General features: G+C 36.1%; 1 protein-coding gene across 8 annotated transcripts in view; it reads right to left on the bottom strand.

The window, feature by feature from the left end:
- Positions 1-2,874: 2,874 nt before the first annotated feature.
- The window catches only part of LOC146589271 (CYFIP-related Rac1 interactor A), a 60,448-nt gene continuing 41,746 nt past the window's right edge, over positions 2,875-21,576 (bottom strand). For 6 of the 8 annotated variants that reach the window (XM_085316529.1, XM_085316532.1, XM_085316535.1 and 3 more), the window contains 9 exons: positions 14,656-14,777; positions 13,644-13,749; positions 12,415-12,551; positions 12,254-12,331; positions 11,858-11,974; positions 11,689-11,768; positions 10,113-10,239; positions 7,128-7,249; positions 2,875-5,076 (listed from right to left, as the gene is read on the bottom strand). In XM_085316529.1, coding sequence (XP_085172655.1) covers positions 5,013-5,076; positions 7,128-7,249; positions 10,113-10,239; positions 11,689-11,768; positions 11,858-11,974; positions 12,254-12,331; positions 12,415-12,551; positions 13,644-13,749; positions 14,656-14,777 — 953 coding nt within the window. In that variant the 3' untranslated portion in view covers positions 2,875-5,012. The remainder of the gene's footprint in view (positions 5,077-7,127; positions 7,250-10,112; positions 10,240-11,688; positions 11,769-11,857; positions 11,975-12,253; positions 12,332-12,414; positions 12,552-13,643; positions 13,750-14,655; positions 14,778-21,576) is intronic. The other 2 variants (XM_085316534.1, XM_085316533.1) reach the window with 1 other exon arrangement.

Raw genomic sequence — 21,576 nt, 5'->3', positions numbered from 1 at the left:
TGGGAAGAGATATTTGGAGAGTTTCTTAATACTCAAATCTAGACATTTAATTGTCACAGCCCAGCTATCCAAGGGTTATATTGATTTCAGTTGGACCACAGATTTAGATCTGTTGAAAAATCTTGAGATATCTTCCTATTAGCTAGGGATTAATGCTTGGTTGGTTTGCTTTTTAACTATATACTTACTGATTTTCTCAAGCATCTACTGCACTGCTAATTTTAGTTTTAATTTCACAGCAGACAAGAGCAAGAGGTCTCTGCAAGATTATCATGTTACATCATTGGTCTGCACTAGCAGAAAGCTCAATTTGCTAAGTAATAAGCAACTTAGGTGAAAGACAAYGACTGAGAAAATACAAAGGGTATCATTTACACCAATGTCAATCAGAAACAGCTCTTTTGAAATCAACTGAGTTATGTTTGTATCAAATTGATGTAAAAGAGATTCAGGTTTGCAGAACTCCGATTATGTGGTAGTCAGGAATTCACCTTTATTGGTCTATAGCAGGAAGCATTACAGACTGCTGTGTTAAAGTACTAGATACCTGGAGATCTGCTATAATATTTCAGTTTAACTAAAATGAGGTTTACACACTTACTTGCAAATCAAAGCCATGTCACTGTTTTAGCTCACTGGCTCCCATTACCTTGCCTAATCTGCTTCATTGTATCCACAGATTCTGGAAATTAGAGAATTTTATCAGAGGCAAGAGTTGTGTGTCCTATTTTCTAAGGAAATCAAAAAGAACTCTTCCAATTACCTACCACTGACTATTAACAAACTCTTGTATAAGCAAAATTTATTTCTTGGATTGGAAACCGGCTGAACTGCTGAGCTCAAAGGGTTGTGATCAGTTACCCTACTGGTTGCTGATCAGTTCAGCTGGAGACCACTTGTTAGTGCTGAAAAGCTTGATACTGGGGCCAGTCCTGTTTAACAGCTTCATTAATGACCTGGACAATAGGACAGGATGCACCCTTAGTAACTTCACTGATGATACAAAACTAGGAGTGGCTGATAGACCAGATAGTTGTGCTGCTTTATAAAAGACCCTCATGGGCTGGAGAACTGGGTAGAGAGGAACCTCATGTTCCTCTGTTCATGTGCAGAATCCTGCACCTGAGGAGGAATAACCTCATTCACCCTAAAAGGCTGTGGGCTAATAAGCTGGAAAGCAGCTTTGTAGAAACTGGGCATTCTGGCAGACAAGCTGACCACGAGCCAGCAATCTGCCTTCATAGCAAAGAAAGCCAAGATCTTAGGCAACATTAGGAAGAGCACTGACCACAGGTCTAGGGAGATGAACCTTCTCCTCTATTTAGCACTAGTAAGACCAAATCTGGAATGCTGTGTCCAGTTCTGGGCACCTTAATAGGAGAGACATGGACATACTAGAGCAAGTCCAGCAAAGTACCACTATAAGGGACTGGAGCATCTGTCATATGACGAGAAGCAGAGAAAGCTGGGACTGTTTACCCTGGAGAAGAAAAGGCTTGGGAGAATCTTACCAAAGTGTATAAATACTTAATGGTGAGGGGAGAACAGATTCTGCTCAGTAGTGCCCAGCGACAAGAGTGACAAGATGAAAGACAATGGGTACAAATTGAAACACAAGATTCTGTCTGAACATAAGAAAACAATTTTTTACTATAAAGGTGACTGAATGTGGAAACAAGTTGCCCAGAGAGGTTGTGGAGAYTCCATTCTTGGAGATACTCAAAACTTAGCTGGACACACTCAGGGACAACCTGGTCTAGGGAGCAGGAGGGTTGGGCCAGATCTCCATAGGCCCCTCCTAAACTCAGCTATTCTGTGCTGCAGAGTTTGCCAAAATTTGTTTATACCCACTAGCACTAGTTTTTTTGTAGTGGTATATTGCTTCCATTAAGCTTCTCAAGAAGGAAATAGAAGGAAAGGAGAAAGACAAAACATCTGAGCTGAAGAATTTATGTCCTACCATTGTTTAATTTAGATTAAATATAAGAACATAAGTAATTTACATACTACTAGCACCATATTTCCAGTTTGAATTTAGCTGAAATACAACATAAAAAACAACACAGAAGACTTTGCTTTACTTTGAAAATGTTAACAGACATGGAAAATATTACATATTTATCTGAGTGATATGGCCTGTCACATATCAGTAAATACAATCTTAGTAACTATGCTTCCTAATAGTCACTTACTAGTAGCCAAAAGCTTAAGTCTTAAACTATGCTGAGTTGAGATGACACCTATTCATTTATTTGCAGCAGCAAATTCTGGTCTTTCAAACCCTTATCAACCAAAAACAATATTTTTCCCCAYCATAAAACAAGCCCATTTTTTCTAGGGCTATTCTGACCCAAACTAGTCACAGGCATTTATGTAGGTTCCAAAAACGCTATCAGTATGAGGCTTAAATATTTACAATATGACAAACTGTGTGTTCTTGCATGATCATGAGGCAAAGGAACAAGAAGCACTGATGAGGTCAACAGAGGTCAATAGCTTTGACCATTTGTTCTCTTCAGAGAACAATTAATTTGCACTCATCTTAAGACTAAATGATTTGGTGATCTTGCTGATTAGAAAGGCAACTCAAGATGGCCACCACAGCATAAATGAGATTCATCTCTCCTGTTTTTCTGTAAAGCAGTATTAACAATTTTCCCTAGTCATAGTGAAAGACAAGTGTCATGAACCATCAGAAAAATTTAGGAATTGCGTAACTGACTTGAGCTTATACTGTTGTGGCATTGAAACTATTAAAAATGTTTCATTTTTAAGAGGCTATAAACTATACATTTAGGTAAACCTACTATATCTCAGACTGAAAACTTTAAACAATCTCCTTATATCATTTCTAAATACAGACAGTCCAAATGCTAACTGTACCAAACTTTTTTTTATTTCAAACAAAATTCTGTACAAAAACATCATACTAGGCAAAGAAAATCAGTGACTTCAGCAAACAGCACATGACAACTTGCAGAATGCTTTAAGGTTTACATTTTTATTATACAAGTGACAAGTAACTCTCCTCTGGGCTACCTAAAGAGTTCCTTGTTTGATAAATAAGTGCAGGTAAACATGTATTAACTTTGTCTACTAACGTTCAACAGAATGACCTGGAATTCACCTACATTTACCTATCTGAAAGTGGTATAGTGAGAGTATTCTCCCTAATATATGTTTGTAATTGTCCCCTCATTAAAAATGGAGTTTGTAAACAGTGGATTTTCTACTTCAAAACATGGTGTGATCACTGCTTCCAAAAGAAAGAAGAGGGTACTGTCAATTTCTGATTCTGTTCCTGATGACAGTATAGTGATCTGCTGCTACAACTGCAGATCTATGAAATGAACTCTACAGCTGTAGTGGTATACAGTATCATATGCATAACACTAGCTTCTGTGGGTTCCAACAAGATTTGAAACCTGGAAGGTCTGCTCAGAAACAAACTACAACAATTCCTATGCCAAAGACTTTATAATCTTAATACTGCTTGAGGCCTGAGTTCAATAACTAAATCTGTCACACTGCAGCTGAGTCTTAGCAGACCAAATACATCTTCAAAATACTACGAGTAAAGCATTTGGGAGTGAAAATTGAAAATTCCATGTGAACGCACGAAAATTCCAGTAACAGCACACAAACCCTGACTTACATACACAAGCATAAACAAATACAAATCTGTGCACAATAACTGGAGTTTTCATGCATACATGCAAGCAAAGTATGAAAAAATCAACAGTTTCAGAATGTGAGCTCTGCAAGAATATATACAGCAACTCACTCAAGCAGATCACTCCAGAAACACTTAACAGAGCAAGAGCACTTTGCTACTTTTGGCAAAATATTTCTATTCCATTCACTGAAAAATTTACTAGAAACTATGAACAAACAACTCAGCAAAGAACTCAACTCCTTGAAGTGTCTATCACATCTAAAAAAACAATAAGGAATAGTGAGCTGAAATATACTTCTGTGTTCACTCTGAATCGGCTGATGAATATTAGTATAATGGAACTTGACTGAGTGTGCCTAATAACAGCTCACCTCTTAAAACTTCTTTAAATTGTCCCTAGTCTGATGAGGCCGATCTGATACTAGGGAAATTTGCTGCTACGGAAGACTGTTCTGCTTTGAACCATTTCGTATCAGTAAAAAAATTACTTACCAGTTAGAACTGTCTCTAGCAGATAATTTTTGCCATGACATAGTTACAGTGACAAATCCTCTTACATGTAAGCAAAGGCATTAGACTTCACCCTTTCCTTTCTAAATCTAATAAAATTATACAGACTCAAAATCTAGCAATGATCTTAGAATACATTTTATGTTTATTTGTATTGATTTTGAAAAAGGATAGTAATGTCTCAATAGTGGAAGATACAGGTTATACTAAACAAAAGAGGTAAAGTGACCTCTTTCACAATACATATTTGCATGTCAGCTAGCCCATAATCCTTGAAATTAAAGGGTTCTCAACCTTCTATTTAATACAGGAAAGACAATACATTTTATGAGGGTGATGAACATTTAGGTTACCTTCTATTCAAACAAATTTGATGAGCTATCGTAAAACTAAGTGACTAAAAACCTGAGCCTATGTTTTTAAAACACACCCAATATTTGAATTTTATTTTCACTTATGTTAACTTTCTACTCTTTTAAATTTCACTTCTCTGGTAACTATTCAACATTTCTGTTTATTTGTTTTTCGTTTTGTCTTTACTACTTACTTCTGTGGAGGAGAAGGTTGAGGATTAAAATGCACAGCTTGTTGTAGAGGAAGCATCTAAGTAAAAAAGTATTTTAAAAGTCAAAAGATAAAGGCTAGCAAAAAAAATTAGGCTGCACTATATAAAGTCAGTCAGGTCATGATTGCAGGTTCATACATTTTAGCAATGTGAAGAAAATGGTTATGTAAATACACACAAGTATTAACATCAAACAGTATTAAATTATGTAAACATACACATCTTCTGTGGCCGAAACAAACATCTACTTGTCTCAGGATGCTACTGCAGCATAGCTCGGATTTGTTTTGAAGTAGATTCATCATTCAGGTGTTTTGTAGTGAACCTAAAAATTACAATTACAAATTAAAACAAACAGAAAAGTGAACTTTAGTRCCTGTTTTAGAAATGAAAATACTATGTATTTACTACTGATGAAAGAATGATACCGATGGTAGAAATTATATTACTGTGTATTTAAAGACAGTTACATGTTGTCATTGATCACTAGAGCTTAACTGCTAACGGTCTGTCAGGTCCTCCTTACCTTCAATATACCCTTTTCAATAAATGATTCCCTGTTAGCAGGTGGAGAATTGCAGTTCCTGGTCTCAAGCCAACACTCATCRTAACTTCAGTGCAACAAATATGTTAATTTAAATTTAAAAGACATGTCTGCAGTCGAAAACATCTGTGACTGAGCAGGAAACTGAATTCAAATCTTATTTCAAGGACAGCATTTGATACTGTTTACCATTTGTCTACTAAATTATCGTAATTTTTTGCAGGAGTTCGCTCTTTGTTTTCACTTAGAGGTCTCAAAAGAAAAAAACATGGAAAGGCATAGACATTAGGGTGAAAACTACAAAAGGATTTAGGAAGCTAGCTTGAATTTAGGCAGAAACTAGAAGTATAATTTTAAGAGTAGATTTCTTAAAGGTCCTGTACCCTTACATTTTCTGATGTACTGTTACATAGAGGGTTTGTTTTATTTTGTTTTGTTTTAAACCAGTAGTTTGTTCAGTGGTGAGTTATACTTTGGGGAATATCCTGGAAGGACTGAAGAGCTTTACTATATATTTTTTTTCATTTAAGCCCAAACATTCCCCATTGTTTATGTTCCTAGAGAGACCACTCATCACATAAGCTCAAAACATACCTCTGGGATTTAACTCCACATCAACTCTAATTCAACAGACATGATCAGCAAAGATRGAGGTGCTTATGATTGTAGTTCTCACTCTATCCAATAGCTCAATAGCTACAGAATTCAATACAGCTGTAGTACTACAGTACCAAAACAAAATACCAAACTTGGTACTATGTCTCTCTCCTCAATTTCAGAGAAGTCAGACCAATAGGTACTGCTTCCAAATCAGTGCCTTAAACATTTACCTACAGGCCTTAGGTTGAAGTTGTGTTATTTAGTAGAATTTTAAAAGTTTACTAGATCACAGGGAARTTGAGAAGGCAAGTATCAAGGGTATTTACATGAGAAATGGAAGTTCTGCTCTTAGTTTCTGAAAGTGTTCTAACTACTGGGGATATTTTAATAAAAGAAAAAAATAYATACTTGTGCCTTAAAAACTGACACTCTCTATTCAATCTGTCTAAAAAACACCCCAATGCAGAAATAGATGAGTAAATTAGTTATCTAAATTTGCAGTTTCTCTCTCCTGTTCCCTCCTCAGACTTTCCCTAACCTTCTTTACCAGGTCTGCATAGAGTGCTAGCTATTTGCATCCCATTTCGAGGACTTGATACTCTTGATACTCTAGACAGCTTAGGCAATTATTTCAAATTCTAAAGACTGTTCTAAGAAAAAATGTCTAACAACTAGTTCTTGAGCATCAGCATTAGTTTTTAATATAGCTCTAGGTCATTTGTCAGAAATGACTTAAGTCTACAAAAAAGTCAACGGTGAAATCTGTGTCACCTAACTTTTCTATAACTAAATTCAAAAATTCAGTGTTTTGGTGCTGCCTGTAACCAATAAAGACAGAAAATTAATTCAACTTATCTTAGAAAAATATAGTATAAATCACTCTGTGAAAATACCAATTTCTTCTCTTTGAGAATAATGGGAACCTAGAAAACTACCTTAGACAATGTTTACCTTTTAGTTAGTAATTATTTTAGGAGATTAAACAAAGATTTACTTAAGTATCTCTGAATAGGGGCTTTAAGACTTCCAATATTCATACTCATTGCCTATCAAAGTGAAATGGAACTGAAAGGTATTAATTTTACTTAAGAAAATCCCAGATAAAACACCTGAAAGGGCATTTTTTTTTAATAAAAAACAAGCTTCTTAAGTGAGAAGAGTCTTAAAGACAAAGAGGTTGGGAGAGAAAAAGAAGAATTTCAGGCTGAATCAAACAATTATCCCATACATACCTGAGAGCATTCAGAAGTCCTTCCACAGTGTCAGGTGGTTGTTCCTTTAAAACTTTTATGCAACCCTTCATCTGGGAACAGAAGGATGCCACTATTGAACAATGATATATAAATCGTACTAGCTGAAAACAAGGAAAAATTTCACTAATGATAGGCAGCTTAGTTTCTTACTAAGTGTTAATGTTGTTCTTTGAGACATAAGAAAAGCATTATAAGTTATTGAAAACTATCTTAAGTCTATTAAAAGTCTAATTTTAGCAAAAACAATGTCTACTTTAATAAGTATACATACTTTAATAAGTATATTACCTTGCATACTATTTCTCCAATTCTAACTTAAAAAAAAAAAAAAAAAGAACAGCTGATATAAGCTAAAAATGGTAAGACTTGTAAAGAGTTCCATGCCATTGCTTTTAGCATCTGTTAGAGGAGATGCTTCAAATCTGACTTTCAGTTTTGTGCTTACACACAGGGAAGTAATTTTCATTATTCAGTTTGTAGTTGTAAATCTAATTGGTGATAACTTATGACTTTTTTCATAATTAATAGCTACAAACTTAATCTGAGAAGTCCAGGATGTTTGATTTTAAACACCACAGTGAAAGAACATCTGTCTTGGAGACTCTAAAAAACAGACTGAAAACAATGTTCAAATTTACAAAAAAGGAAATGAAGTACAGAGAGCAAAGGTTGAACTCATCTGATCAACTATACTGACTCCCTATACACTCAATAAAGAGAAACAAGAAATTCCTCCAGCCTATTCAGAATATAGTTTCAGATATGGTGAATCATACTGCTGAAGTGCCCATTTTTTCCCATTACTATGAAGGCATCTAATAGTTATCTAGAAGTTAGCCTAGAATCATAGAATCAGTAAAGTTGGAAGGGACCTCTGGAGATCATCTAGKCCAACCTCCCCGCTCAGCAGGGTCACCTACAGCATGGTAGAGAGGGTTGCATCCAGGCGGGCCTTGAAGATCTCCAGAGAAGGAGACTCCACAACCCCTCTGGGCAACCTGTGCCGGTGCTCAGTCACTCTCACAGGGAAGAAATTCCCCTTCACGTTCAGGCGGAACTTCCTGTGCTTCAATTTCTGCCCATTGCCTCTCATCCTGTCACACAGGGCAACTGAAAAGAGTTTGCCCCCATCCCCTTGACACCCTCCCTTCAGGTACTTATACACATTGATAAGATCCTCCCTCAGTCTGATGAATTCCATCATATTTAACACAACAGATAAAGAGAACGCAAAGAGCCTTCTAACTTTCCAAGTCACATTACAGTGCTAAATCTAGTATTTTCTTTGTAGTTAAACTGCAATGCTGCCTTATTAGGAAACAGTTAACTGGAGTCCATGTATTTGGCAATCAAAATTTGGAAAATGTAATGCTTAGCTCAATTACCAGCCTAAACCACAGGTCTGTTGGCTCATTTCTACYTGTAAGATAAAGCTAGCTATGCAAATAGCAGATCAGATGAAATGCTCAGGGTAGCAGGACATACTGTTAGATAATAAAGTTACTTCTCATGAATCAGAGACACTTGAGACACTCCACGTTCCTATCACTCATTACAGGCCTAGATGCCCCATCAGATCACACCTAAATGCAAAGTGGAATAAAAATTCAATACATTGATTTTCTCCTTTGATTTAAGAATTCTAACAAAAAAAAAAAAAAAAGAAATTAATTAGGACATCTAAGCTAGGTGCCTCTAATTAACAGCTTGAAATACAGCCTCTAGYCATGAAAGAACAGGGGAATGGTAATTTGCTCCACTGTCCTCGAACTTTCCTTGAAATGGTTCTCAAGAACTGACTGGTCTACAGAAAAGTCATTTTTCATTAAAASCAACATATCATCTGAAATATTGTAACTTTTTTTTTGTTAGAGAAGGCTCTCTCAACTAAGTAAATTAAGATTTGGGATTTTGTATTCATTTTTAAAAACTTAACTGCATATTTCATACCTCCTAATGGAAGTGCTTCCTTTCTACTTTATCCTGTAAGATTACAAAGCTTTATGATAAAAGTGAAAAACAAAGAACAAACACTGTACTCTTAGTCCTAGCAAAAATTGTGCTTATATAGTAACACAGCCCTCTAGACAAGAGACTGAACTAGAAGTCAGGAAGTCTGCATTCAATTCACAGGCTTTATCTGCTGCATGACCTTAAGCAAATCAATTCACCTCTTTGTGGCATAGTTTTCCTTTCGAAAAATAGTCAAAGAGATGCAAAAAAATACTCATATCTGCAAAAGAAAAATGCTGAAAATGACTCAAAAATAATAAAATATATATTTATCTATACATTGAAGTAGGTTATCTTGCAAAGGGAAAGGCTATTAACATCTTTTTAATGAATTACAACTTATTTCCGCTGGGAGGCATGTTTCAGGAGATTCAGGGTTGTAAAAACGTAAAAACACATAGCACAGATAGAGCACTTCTCTATGTGTGCCTGTAATATGTCAGATGAAAAAATAATGTTGATTTCCCTGCGTCTGGCTATGCCAAAACTAAAACTAAAGGCTCATTATCAACATGACAGTAATAACATCTAGGTTCTGCTACTTTAGATCTCAGCCAAAGCAGAGAAAACGTGGAATATTGGCTATTTTACAACAGAATTACTGCAAAAAGTGATCATTTCAGAATAAATTACATGATTATTAAAACTATGACAGTAGAATTTACTCCAGAGTAGGTGTAATACAAAGTTATTTCAGTGTAACTGTATAGTTGGTAGCAGAGCAGAGCTAACAAAAACAAATGATTACCTGTGTAAGGAAGAAAATTTAAAGAAAAAACAGTCTTTATTTTAATTTTAAACAAGCTAATATATGAAAATATGTAGGTGAAGATGAATTTAAATTTTGCAATTTGAAAACTATTAAAATGATTTATACAAAAAGCGTAAGTTTGTGCTGAAGAACTCTAGAGGAGTATTCTCAAACTTAGAATATTAAAAAGTCACTCTTACATCAATCTTTGATGTCTTTGAGAAAGCTCCCACAGGGTGAACATGATCATACAGAATAATAACTCCCACCATTACTCGCATGCAGAACATAAGAGTCTCTTCACTGGTGAATCTACTCCTGTACTCTCTGGAAAATAGAATAAAAGTAAAAAGAAAAAAAAAAAAAAGCAGAAATGTTGACTTTTTAACTGGTCAGTTTTGCAAAGCAGATTATGAATGTATGAACTCTAAAAATTGTATTTTAAGGTTGAAAAAGAATCTTAGTAATATTTTAAAGAAATTATATGCAAGTGGAGTCTTTGAACTTCAAAAATCCTTGCCAATTTAGAAGGAAAGCTAGGAAACAAAGATATGTAATTCCTTTCTAACATTCCTTCAGATTCTCAATTCTGTGAAGTCAGTCCTGGACATTTCACCAAAGGCTTCCATAAGTCATGAAATATGATGGAGATTGACTATTTTTTTGTTTATTCTTAGAAACGTAACATCCTAGGACCTCACAGGAAAGCTACTCTTTTAGTTTAAATTCCTACTTTGAAGTAGTTAAAATATAGGTGGGTTTTAATTTCAGCAGCTAGTAAGCTCAGGGATTCATTTTGGGTGGATTGCCTTCACCAGGCACCTCTTGCTCTCTCCCCCAAATCTAGAGGCAACTTCAACAACTCACGTTACCTTAAGAATCTAAAACATGGAGGCCAATTACATGGGACTGGACTGAATTCATGCCAAAGAGTTTTTCTATCATTTTTTCAATGGTAAAATAAGCATACTGATTGCACAGTTTAAGCAGTTCCTACCTGCTCTAATCTCTGAAATCATCAGAAAATGAAAACTGAACTATTTTACAGTAGAAGCCTGAAAAACAAAGCATTCACTGGTTTCCTAAAAGTATTATTGAGTAGATGATACATTGCTAAGTGATACATACATTTATCTTCTGTCATTCATTGGTTTTCAACATAAAATTTGATTTTTTCTTTTACTTTAACATTTCAATAAATCATTAGAAGCTGTAATACGCTATCTCCCAGTTTATTAGGGCTTCATTTTTCTTCTGTTTAAACAGTACAGCATCATAACGTGGTCAGAATAAAAGGCTATGAACAGCTAAATCTGAAAATGTTTGATTATCACACAATTAAATACATTGACTATATTGTTTGATATATAGTTTTATCTTCTGTTGGATGAATCATAACTTTCTATTTCTCTAATCATATAATAAGCTTACACAACCAGGTCAGCCTTCAGTGACTACTTTCAAGACATCCCCTGGACTGTGATGTGACTCCCATTTATGTACACCTCTCCAGAATTTTCATAAAACAAAAGCAATAACCTGACCATTAAGCCTCCCTTAAAAAAATTTAATGCTTGTTCACAAAAAATATCAAAGGCAGTTAAAATAAGAGACTAGGCTTTCTAGTATCAGATTATACTTTGGATACAAACATGGTAACAACTTAAGGCCAACATAGTGGAATTCATTTGGAAAAACTGATTATCCTAGGTAGTTACCTAAAATACAATGTAAATTCTCTCATACAAAAAAAATAAGATTTAATGTATAACTTACGGTGTTTCCAACATGACTTTACATATGCTAGCCATAGTACTTAGACAGTCCGTTGTATTCTCAATTGGCAAGGTTTTATTCTAGGGTTAAAAAACAGCAGCGGTTCAGTAAATCATCTTGTAAAACTAAAATTAAGAATGTATTGTACTTTTTCTCTCCCATTACCTACTTCTGATACAAAATACGTAGTTGCATTACTAAGTGTCTTCAGCATTGGTGTGGCTTCTGCATAAAACAGGGACATCCTATTGGCCATTTCATTGTTTACTTCRTTCTCAATGTCTAGCTGATGAAAATATGATGAAAAAATTAGTAAAACCCTTAAAATTTCCAGCAGCAAGAAAGTAGGTAGTGCATATTCATGTCAGAATGCAGATTGTTGCATGAATAGTTTCAGTCTAATTACTTGATCTGGATTCCTGATTAACTCTGTGTGAAGGAAAGAACATGACAGCTAGTAAATCAAATCAAAACAAAATAAAAACAAAACATTACCACAACTGGCATAAATGCACATTGGTAAATACCTCAGTGTGAACAGCATATCAAAACTGTGTTCACTTACATGCATATTGTTTATTCTGTTGCGACTTATTGTCCTCCTATAATAACTGAAGTCGTTCTGAATTGCTGGGTTTCTCATCTTAAAGGAAGACAGGAAATGATCAGTTTCAGGTGTTCAAAGTATATGGAAAAAATCAGGACATAATAAAAGATTATATTAACCTTAAGTTCATCAAAACGAAGAGTAAAATGCAAGATTTCTGCAAATTCTTTAGCTAGAGCTTGTTCCCGTTCCAGGTGTTGAGTTGGAGTATAAGGTGGGCAGGTCAAGGACTCCAATAAGCTCTGCAGGGCTTTCTCTGAATAAGAGTTAGAAGCAAAAATTTTATTCAGTCCACATTATAACAAATTTCTAATTAGGTTTATAAATATACTTTGTCAGAAGGGAAAGAAATCTTTGAATATGCATAGGCCTGGCAGGAATGTTTTTTCTTATTATTTTAAGGCGAGAAACATTTGCCAGACATCTGCCTCTTCATCATCTCTGCCATTTTCTCTCTGTTTTGTATTACTGAGCTCTTTTCCCTTTTCTCACCTTTCTTATCCTGTCATCCTTTATCTGGACTTCCTATCAAAAACGCTAAATAAAAAAAAATGTTAAAAAAAAGAGGCATTTTTCCTGCATCCAAACATTCTGCCCTCTTCCTCATTTTCCTCTACCGGCCATCAGCTCAATGTAGAGAAGGTTCTCGCATGTTACTAAAATTGTATTCCTAGCCACTGACAGCAATGTGGTCCACCTCCTGTAGCTGTAATTGCTAGCATTACTTAGAAAGTGATAGGTGTAGTAAACAGAGTGACACTGTAGAACTGCCTTCTATTGTGGGTTCTCCCACTTTGTTTTTGTACACTGTTCCTCCTTCAGATTCCCAATTCAAGGTGTAATTATATGGTTTGGAAGAGGCTGGAGGGGGATGGGGAGTGGCAGTAGATGTGGGAATAGCAAAACCAGTTTACAGTACGCCCAACCTTAGATTTTCACCCTCTAAGACAGCGTTTTGACACTTCCCTCCCTCCATTATCCCTACAAAAGAAGTTTCAAAATATTTTCATTTTTCATTCTTTTTAAAACTCTGATCTCTTCAAGAACTCAGTTTACAAAAGATAAATTGCATTAGTACAATAAAGAGCAGTGAATTGCCGAACCATGATACAGAGAAAATTTATAGTTAAAATCACACATACTGCTTATATTCTTTAGTACAGATAGCACAGATTTAAGTGATGAGGTGATAAACTATAATAATTTTGAAATTAAAAATATGCTCTGATAAATGTAAACAGCAGGTAAATGTCTGTTGATAAAGAATAACTTTTAAAAATGGTAAAAGAAAATTCATGTATCTGTATAAAGTAACTTAATAGAACAGATATATTAAAACAGGGCTCACCTAATCTGAGTGAAAACTCGTAAAAGCGYTTCAGCCTTACAACCAGAGGACATACTGAATTCCATGCTTTTTCTTGCAGTTGGATATCATTGGGGTTTTGTATTGCCTGAAATGAAAATGTCACTGTGAAGAACTATGACTCATGAATGACAAGTCAAAGGTGGTTCAGAAGTTTTCTAGTACATTATTTTGGAATATAAGTATTGTAAAACTATGAACAAATGACACTGCGTAGGAACAGAAAATCATTAAGTCCAAAAAATACCATTATTTTCCACCTACTCTCTGCCCCTTTAAAATAAGGATTTAATATTCTTTGTTCAAGTGCAACACTGCCTTACAGGAATGTTTCAAAATATTCTTTGGGGAAAGAATATGGCAGAAACATCTGGGAAGACCTTTTGTATGACTACTGGTTGCAAAAAGTTTTGGTTTTTGTTGTTTTTTTTTAAAAAGGTTCTAATGCTTTTGAAATCGGCAACATATTCTTAAGTAACCATCAGCTCACACTAACTAATTGTGAAGTAGATGCAAGAAAATATCTGGCTGGTTGTAAGTTATAGGACCAGTTTCATGCAATATGACATCCGTGAAGTTCAGAAAATATTGTAATTTATTGTGATTCATTATTTTATTTACATAGGAGAACAGTTACTTTTTGTTCATAGTATATTTCCGACATCTGAGTATTATTTCTTCCATATACTCAATTTTTATTTTTACTGTAGGATATGAGAAATAACATACATTAAACTTTCTTAAAGAGCAAAATAATTACTAATTATTAATAGTAAACTCAAATAAAAGTTCAGCAGCCACCATTTCAGGATTTGACACTATGGCTTTACATCCAATGTTACACATACTCTGTAACATGTTTTCCAAATACAATTTTATGAAAATATATGAAAATATTAATTAAGATGTGCATGGATACAAAAAAAGAAAAAAACACATTGAATTTTGCTTGATTTTGCTTCCCAAGAACTGTCATTAACTTTAAGAAACATACATCTCTAATCTCTTGTCCAGCTCCTTTGTAAGCCTGAAGGTCTGCAAGCATACTTTCTGAGTCCTGTAAAACTGCACTGATCTGATTCCATATTTCCCTTTCTCCTTCTGTGGGCTGTGCATCTGAGAAAGATAAAAGCAAAAGGCACAAAGTCAAAAGGTAGCTGCAATAAAAATGGCAACATTACTGAATTCTACTTAACATTATATTCAATTTGAYTGATTGTAACTCCATTCTGACTCTATTTTTTATAAGTTTACCACACCGCAATTCTGCATCAGAAAGTAAAAACAAAGTTTGTACTTTCTAAGCTGGGGGTGGTGGTGGGGGGAAAAAGTCTCTGATCTACAGCAAAGTTTTTTTTTCTATAAAATTTGGCAAGTTCTTGCTCAGAATGGCTCTTCTCAAAAACAAGCATGTAAAAGTAAAGCAGAATCAGAATGTTATCAGAAAATAGGATAATGCATCAGTCCTTTAGTAAAAAATGTCCCTCTGTTTCATCAGCTCTACAACTTAATTACAAAGGGTTGTTCTGATTTCTTGCAGCTTGGGGATAAAATCAGACCTTGCAGTGGATGGAGCAGGTGAATACCACGCCCCTTTAACTTTTCTCTAGTTGACACAACTTCCCTAACCATGCAAATATGTCTTTATTTATTTATTTATTTATTTGGGGGGGGGTTGACTCTTATGACAACTATAAGGAATTAAAAGCACTGTAATACATTCAGTTCAAAACTCACTGATTAGAAAGAACTACTACATACAGATCTACCTTAATAAACAAGAAATACTAAAAATACTTTCTCTATGTAGCTTTTTTTTCCTTAAAGAAAGAAGATTCAGTTCTCTGGCTGCATACCAGCATGGGATTCCTTCACTGCCCACTTCCCCCCTTCAGAACCAAATACAACAGTGTAACTTGCAATGTATGGTAAAGATGGTAAATAATAGAGGTTCTCAAAGCCYTTCTCAATGACTTTTCCAGTTAGGATAAGGATTTTTAACCCAGTCAAAATTTTCAGCATCTGGATCTGTAACCTCCCCCCAAGTGTGCCTTGAATATTATCTCTGAAAATTATCCTTTTTGTTTAGGCACTATTAGATACCTATATTAAGACTCATTGTTTAGTTTGTTTAAAAACATCAAGTGGTCCTTGTACTAACCAAGCAGGAATGGCTGAGACTTAACTGTCTATAGCTCTGAAGCAACTTATGCTGAAGAACTTTTCTATACTTGTGATTCATTATGAGTTCCATGAAAATAAGCAAATGAAACGACTCTGATTTTACATTCTGGAAGTTTGATTTTACTCTGGAAGATTGTCCTAATAATTTTGATAAAACAGAAACTGGATGAAAGTAATAATTAGCTGGGCTTACTCAACTGCATTTTATATCCAGAATAACTTCACGTGACTAAAAAATTCCCCTGTTCTCCAAAACGCTTACCTTGTCTCCTTCCTAACACCACACAGACTACTCTGTATCCTTCAGAGAAAAACTGAGATTGGAAGCCCATGCCCTTCTTGGCTTAGCTTACTCCCTGATACCAGTGATGCCAGCTCTCACCTCAGAGACATCTCAGAGGGAAAGTAGAGACAAATGGAAAACTTTCTCAAACAGCAAAATCACAGCTCTGAGATACAGTTCACTCTGTGAAGTTCACAGTTTTACTGCCTGGCTCTTTTCCCAAGCTGCAAGAAATCTCAGGTATCAATGACCCATGACCACGTACCTTCTGAGAAAGAAGGAAACAAAATAGTAAATATTCCTGCACTTAGTGATTAAAGTGGCAATCTTACTAAAAAGTTACACACCACAGAACAACAGATTCACCTATGTATCAGTATCTACATTTTAACAGTTAAATACAAGTTAATTAATATTTACTGAAAACATAATTTTAAGATGCAAAAACCAGTAGTTTATTAGTACAAATTAAGAATGTAAATTCGCATATTCAGATCATCTGAAGCATGGACTGGTTAACAAAGTACTTTCATGCTACTTTTTACAGTTTACTTGCTTTAAAAATATTAACTCCTACAGAGATTTAAATACTACAGACTGTTCAGCACTTTTAGATTAAGCATGCTCTTTAGTAAAACCATTTATAGTTCTTCTTTTTCAGCTTTTCCCAATTAAACTTTTTCAAACTTGATGAATATTTGAAACCAATTGAGCTTTCTTTAGTATCCCAGAACCTGGGGAAGCAGGAGTAGGAGGAAGGTGGGTAGATGGAAGAGTGAAAGTGAARGGAGAGGAAAAGGACTGCAACAGGCTTAGCTTGCATTTGCAGAAGCGGTTTATATTTACGCAGAAAGTGCTTAGCTTAAAAATAAAGGTAGAGAGGATGATTTAGACCTTTTTTTTAAACATGCATCTCACTTATAAAGTATATGTTATGCAAACAGATGCTCAGATAAGATTACGACTGTGTTTCAAAAGGGATTTTGCAGGAAGATCTCACCAAAAAATGGTCAACTAAAATGCCTGCAATAGATCACTTTAGAAAAAATTTCGTCATGTTGTGAACAGTAATAATAACAGATGATAATGATGATAATATTAAAAGGGATAAAAATCCCATAAAGAATTCTGTAACTTTCTATATTGTCTTCTGTTCTAACAAAGCCAAAGCTCATTTTTCTGATCTGAGTAACAAACGTTATTTCTGCAAGATTTGATATGGAATCACTGCTTCCTAGTAACTATTTCTTTTCACTGTAATGGACAGAAAACCARTATCTGCTTAATTCATTTTAGCACATTTATAAATTAAACTAAAGGCACTAACCGTTATCCACACCGCAGATAAGTCCTCTCAAATAATAAGTTACCATAATCACCAAACTTATTTACTGTATTTAAAGTTTGATAGTCTGTATAGTACCCATGATTAGTCTTCGGAGTACATTCACTTTAATAAGATGGATTAGTAAACCCTTCCACCTTCAAAGGTGTTTTTCCACTGTGAATCCTAAAACTAACAATTACAGTTCTCTATCATTTTAAGAGTCAGACTAGGTTTGACTATTCTATATCCAGCTTCTATCAGCAAATTCTAATTTAAAAAGCAGAAATTACAGCTCTGGAGAGAAGAGTAACTATMGGCTCCATCAGCAATAACTAGGGTATGATAACTCCTCCAATCCATGAACAAATAAGTCTTCAATGTTTACACATGGTCTATTCCATGCTTTAGATGCGTCTTGAGGTTTCATAAGAGGAAAGATAGGCCAAGTATTACTAATTTCTTTTAATATGCATTAGATTTTTCAAGTGCATCATAGGGTAGGAGGGTAGAACCGCTATCCTCCTCTTTCTCAGGAAAATGCCTAGCCTTTGGTTCAAAAAACCCAAACCGTCCAAAAGTATCTACATCATTCTTCACTAACTTCACATTAGAAAATAACATAGAAACTGCCATAYAGACACAGGAAGACATTAATATTCATAAGACAAAACTACATATAAGACAACGGTTATAAAGCCTTTACCCATACAAAGTGAAATACAACAGTATCTGAAGAGTTAGTTTTTGTGAAGAAATACAGTGGAGTAGTAAAAGAAGTGCTTCCTATTCATATATCCTTTTTGAATATCAAATGCAGTCCAAAAGCACAGAATATTCCACCTTGAGCCAAATTGTTCACAGGTTAAGAGGATTCCCACTGAAGATGGTTAGCCTTTGCATTTCTTTAAAGGAGGCATCATATCTGTCTAAATTATCACAGTCAGCTAGCTCTGACAGCCTAGTAACATAAAAGTAAGTAAAACAAGGTGTCTTACAAGCTCTGCTTCCAGCCTTTCTTCTCCTGTCCACTGCTAAATATGGCTGCTAAAGCTCACCAGCCAGCAAAAGCAAGTTAGAGAGTGGCGTATGTATTTTACTGTATTATACTGAAGTCCTATTTCAGGTTGGTTAAAATGACATTGATTTTTCTCCTTCCAATCTGGGACACAATTAGACAAAAAGCTAGTTTATGTCATTAAAAAAGACAAGTTGAAAAGCATTATTTACTATAGTGTACTATACAGTATTTCACAGGATATGAAAATCTACTGTACTCTATATATTAAAAAGAATATTATGTTGAAATAGTATTTTACCCATGGTTTAAGTCCTTTGACTTAAAGTTCCATTATATACTGGATTTTAAAATTCATCCTTTCTAAACTAACCAAAACAAAATTAAGCTCCCTAAATTGCTAGCACTTGCTATGGGCACAATTCAATGCCAGGGAAATTAGAGTCAGGTATCTTCTTGTTTGCTCCTCCCTCAGCCATTCAGTGGATGTATGGCTTCAAGAGAAGATGGATGTGATCTTTCTCTAACTGAACCATAACTTCTTCGTTAGGGCACTCTCTGCAGGGCAGGAGACTAGACTTTAATCTCCCTCAGGCTGGACACAGATTAGATCAAATCTTTCCCCTCTAGAGTAAAGGTATTAATTAATACCCTGTTATGCAAAAACTGGGCAGTGACTCTGTAGCCAGACATCTTCCAAGAATAGAGGTGTGCAACTGTACATGAACAATTATCACCAAACACTTCATGAATCCTTGCATCCGGGTGGGGAGCAATCCTAGAAAATAAGTGGCCTTGATTCTTGGTGAGGGGAACAGACAGATCAAATTGGGATCAGATAACAAGCCCACTTTGCTAACATTTAGGAAGAAGTGGAACATGCTGAGGTTACCTACTTAGTTCTCCAAGTTTAGAAATTTTATTTGCTTTTATTTGAGGAATGGGACTGAACATGCCACTTAAAGACATTTTCTGTTTTCCTYCCAGTAACTTAAAATAAGCCTTCAATAGCATGTGATAAAACTTCAGTCTTTTAGAGTTCTAAACAAGCTCTTGTTATCACAAACTTCTCATTATTTCCGAAAGTATCTATACAAATATACACCCTCTGCGAGTAGTAGTAACTTGATAATAGATTTTTTTGCAAAAAAAAAAAACAAAACCCAACATTCATAATCTGCTACGAAAAGAGCCTCAAATACTCAGAATTCTTTCACCTGTTACCAATTAAAACTAGGTCAAGATCTAAAGGACAAAACAGGTTTTGAAYTGACAAAATACATTTTAAGACAGTTTACCTTATGGGCTAATCTTACAGGCTTAAACATTATGGTCTTTCTGAAGAAAGGAAGACTTTCCTTTTGTTGAGGAGGATAGGATGAGAGATGTTCTGGGCAAATTTTGTATCCACAAATCCACAGGGGATCCCAATGGGATGCACCTACGAGTGCTGAGGGAACTGGAGGATGTTGTTGCCAGGCCACTTTCTATCATCTTTAAAAAGTCATGGAGAACAGGAGAAGTGTGCTTGAAGGCCGGAAGAAAGCCARTATCACTCCAGTCTTCAAAAARGGCAAGGAGGAGAACCCAGGCAACTAYAGGCCRGTCAGCCTYACCTCCRYCCCTGGAAAGGGGATRGAACAGCTCRTTCTRGATGTCMTCTCCAGGCATATGGAGGAAAAGGTGGTGATCAGGAGTAGYYAGCATGGATTCAGCAAGRGGAAATCYTGCTTAACCAATCYGATAGCCTTCTCTGATGGAATGACTGGCTGGGTGGATGAGGGGAGAGCAGTGGACATTGTGTACCTTGACTTCAGCAAGGCTTTCGACACTATCTCCCCTGACATCCTCCTAGAGAAGCTCAGGAAGTGTGGGTTAGACAAGTGGACAGTGAGGTGAATTGAGAACTGGCTGAAAGGCAGAGCTCAGAGGGTYGCCATCAGTGGTGCAGTCTAGTTGGAGGCCTGTGAGTTGACCCTTGTTCCCCAAGGGTCAGTACTGGGTCCAGTCTTGTTCAACTTATTCATCAATGACCTGGAATGGGGGACAGAGTGCCTCCTCAGCAAGTTTGCTGATGATCTCAAGCTGGGAGGAGTGGCTGATGCACYTGAGGGCTGTGCTGCCATTCAGAGAGATCTTGATAGGCTTGAGAGCTGGGCAGAGAGGAACCTCATGAAGTTCAATAAGGGCAATGTAAGGTCYTGCACCTTGGGAGGAATAACCTCATGCACAGTACAGGTTGGAGGTTGACCTACTGGAAAGCAGCTCTGTGGAGAAGGACTTGGGAGTGCTAGTGGACAACAAGTTGACCATGAGCCAGCAATGTGCTCCTGTGGCCAAGAAGGCCAGTGATATCCTGGGCTGCATTAGGAAGAGTGTTGCCAGCAGGTCGAGGGAGGTGATCCTGCCCCTCTMCTCAGCCCTGGKGAGGCCTCATCTCRAGTMCTGTGTCCAGTTCTGGGCTCCYCAGKACAWGARAGACATGGAGCTACTGGACAGAGTCCAGCATAGGGTTACAAAGATGATCAGAGGACTGGAGCATCTCCTGTATAAGGAAAGGCTGCRAGAGCCTGTTTAGCCTAGAGGAGACAGGACTGACAGCGGATATTAATGTCTATGAATACCTTAAGGGAGGGGGGTGTCAAGGCGATGGGCCCAAACTCTTTTCAGTAGTGCCATGCAACAGGACAAGAGGCAATGGGCACAAACTGAAACACAGGAAATTCCACCTAAATATGAGGAGGAATTTCTTTCCTGTGAGAGTGACAGAGCACTCGAGCAGGCTGCCAAAAGAGGTTGTGGAGTCTCCTTCTCTGGAGATACTCAAAACCTGCCTGGACATGATCCTGTGCAATGTGCTCTAGGTGACCCTGCTTGAGCAGAGGTGTTGGACTAGATGATCTCCAGAGGTCCCTTCCAACCTCAACCCTTTCTGTGATTCTGTGACTCTAAAGTCTTCACTAGGAAGACTTGGCTCATCATGTACTCTTCCTAGAAAACTTAGCTCCCAACTCAGAAATGAGATGTGATTAAGAAATTGGTATATAATCAGTTCAAATCTATATTTTGAATAAGAATACTCACAACAAGGTACAAGTGTGAAAGA

Source organism: Rhea americana, unplaced genomic scaffold (assembly GCF_003343005.1).
Source record: "Rhea americana isolate MKP2758 unplaced genomic scaffold, rheAme1 scaffold_470, whole genome shotgun sequence".
Taxonomy (NCBI): Eukaryota; Metazoa; Chordata; class Aves; order Rheiformes; family Rheidae; genus Rhea; species Rhea americana.
Note: the sequence above shows the minus strand (reverse complement) of the source record. Positions and strands in the feature narration are given on the sequence as shown.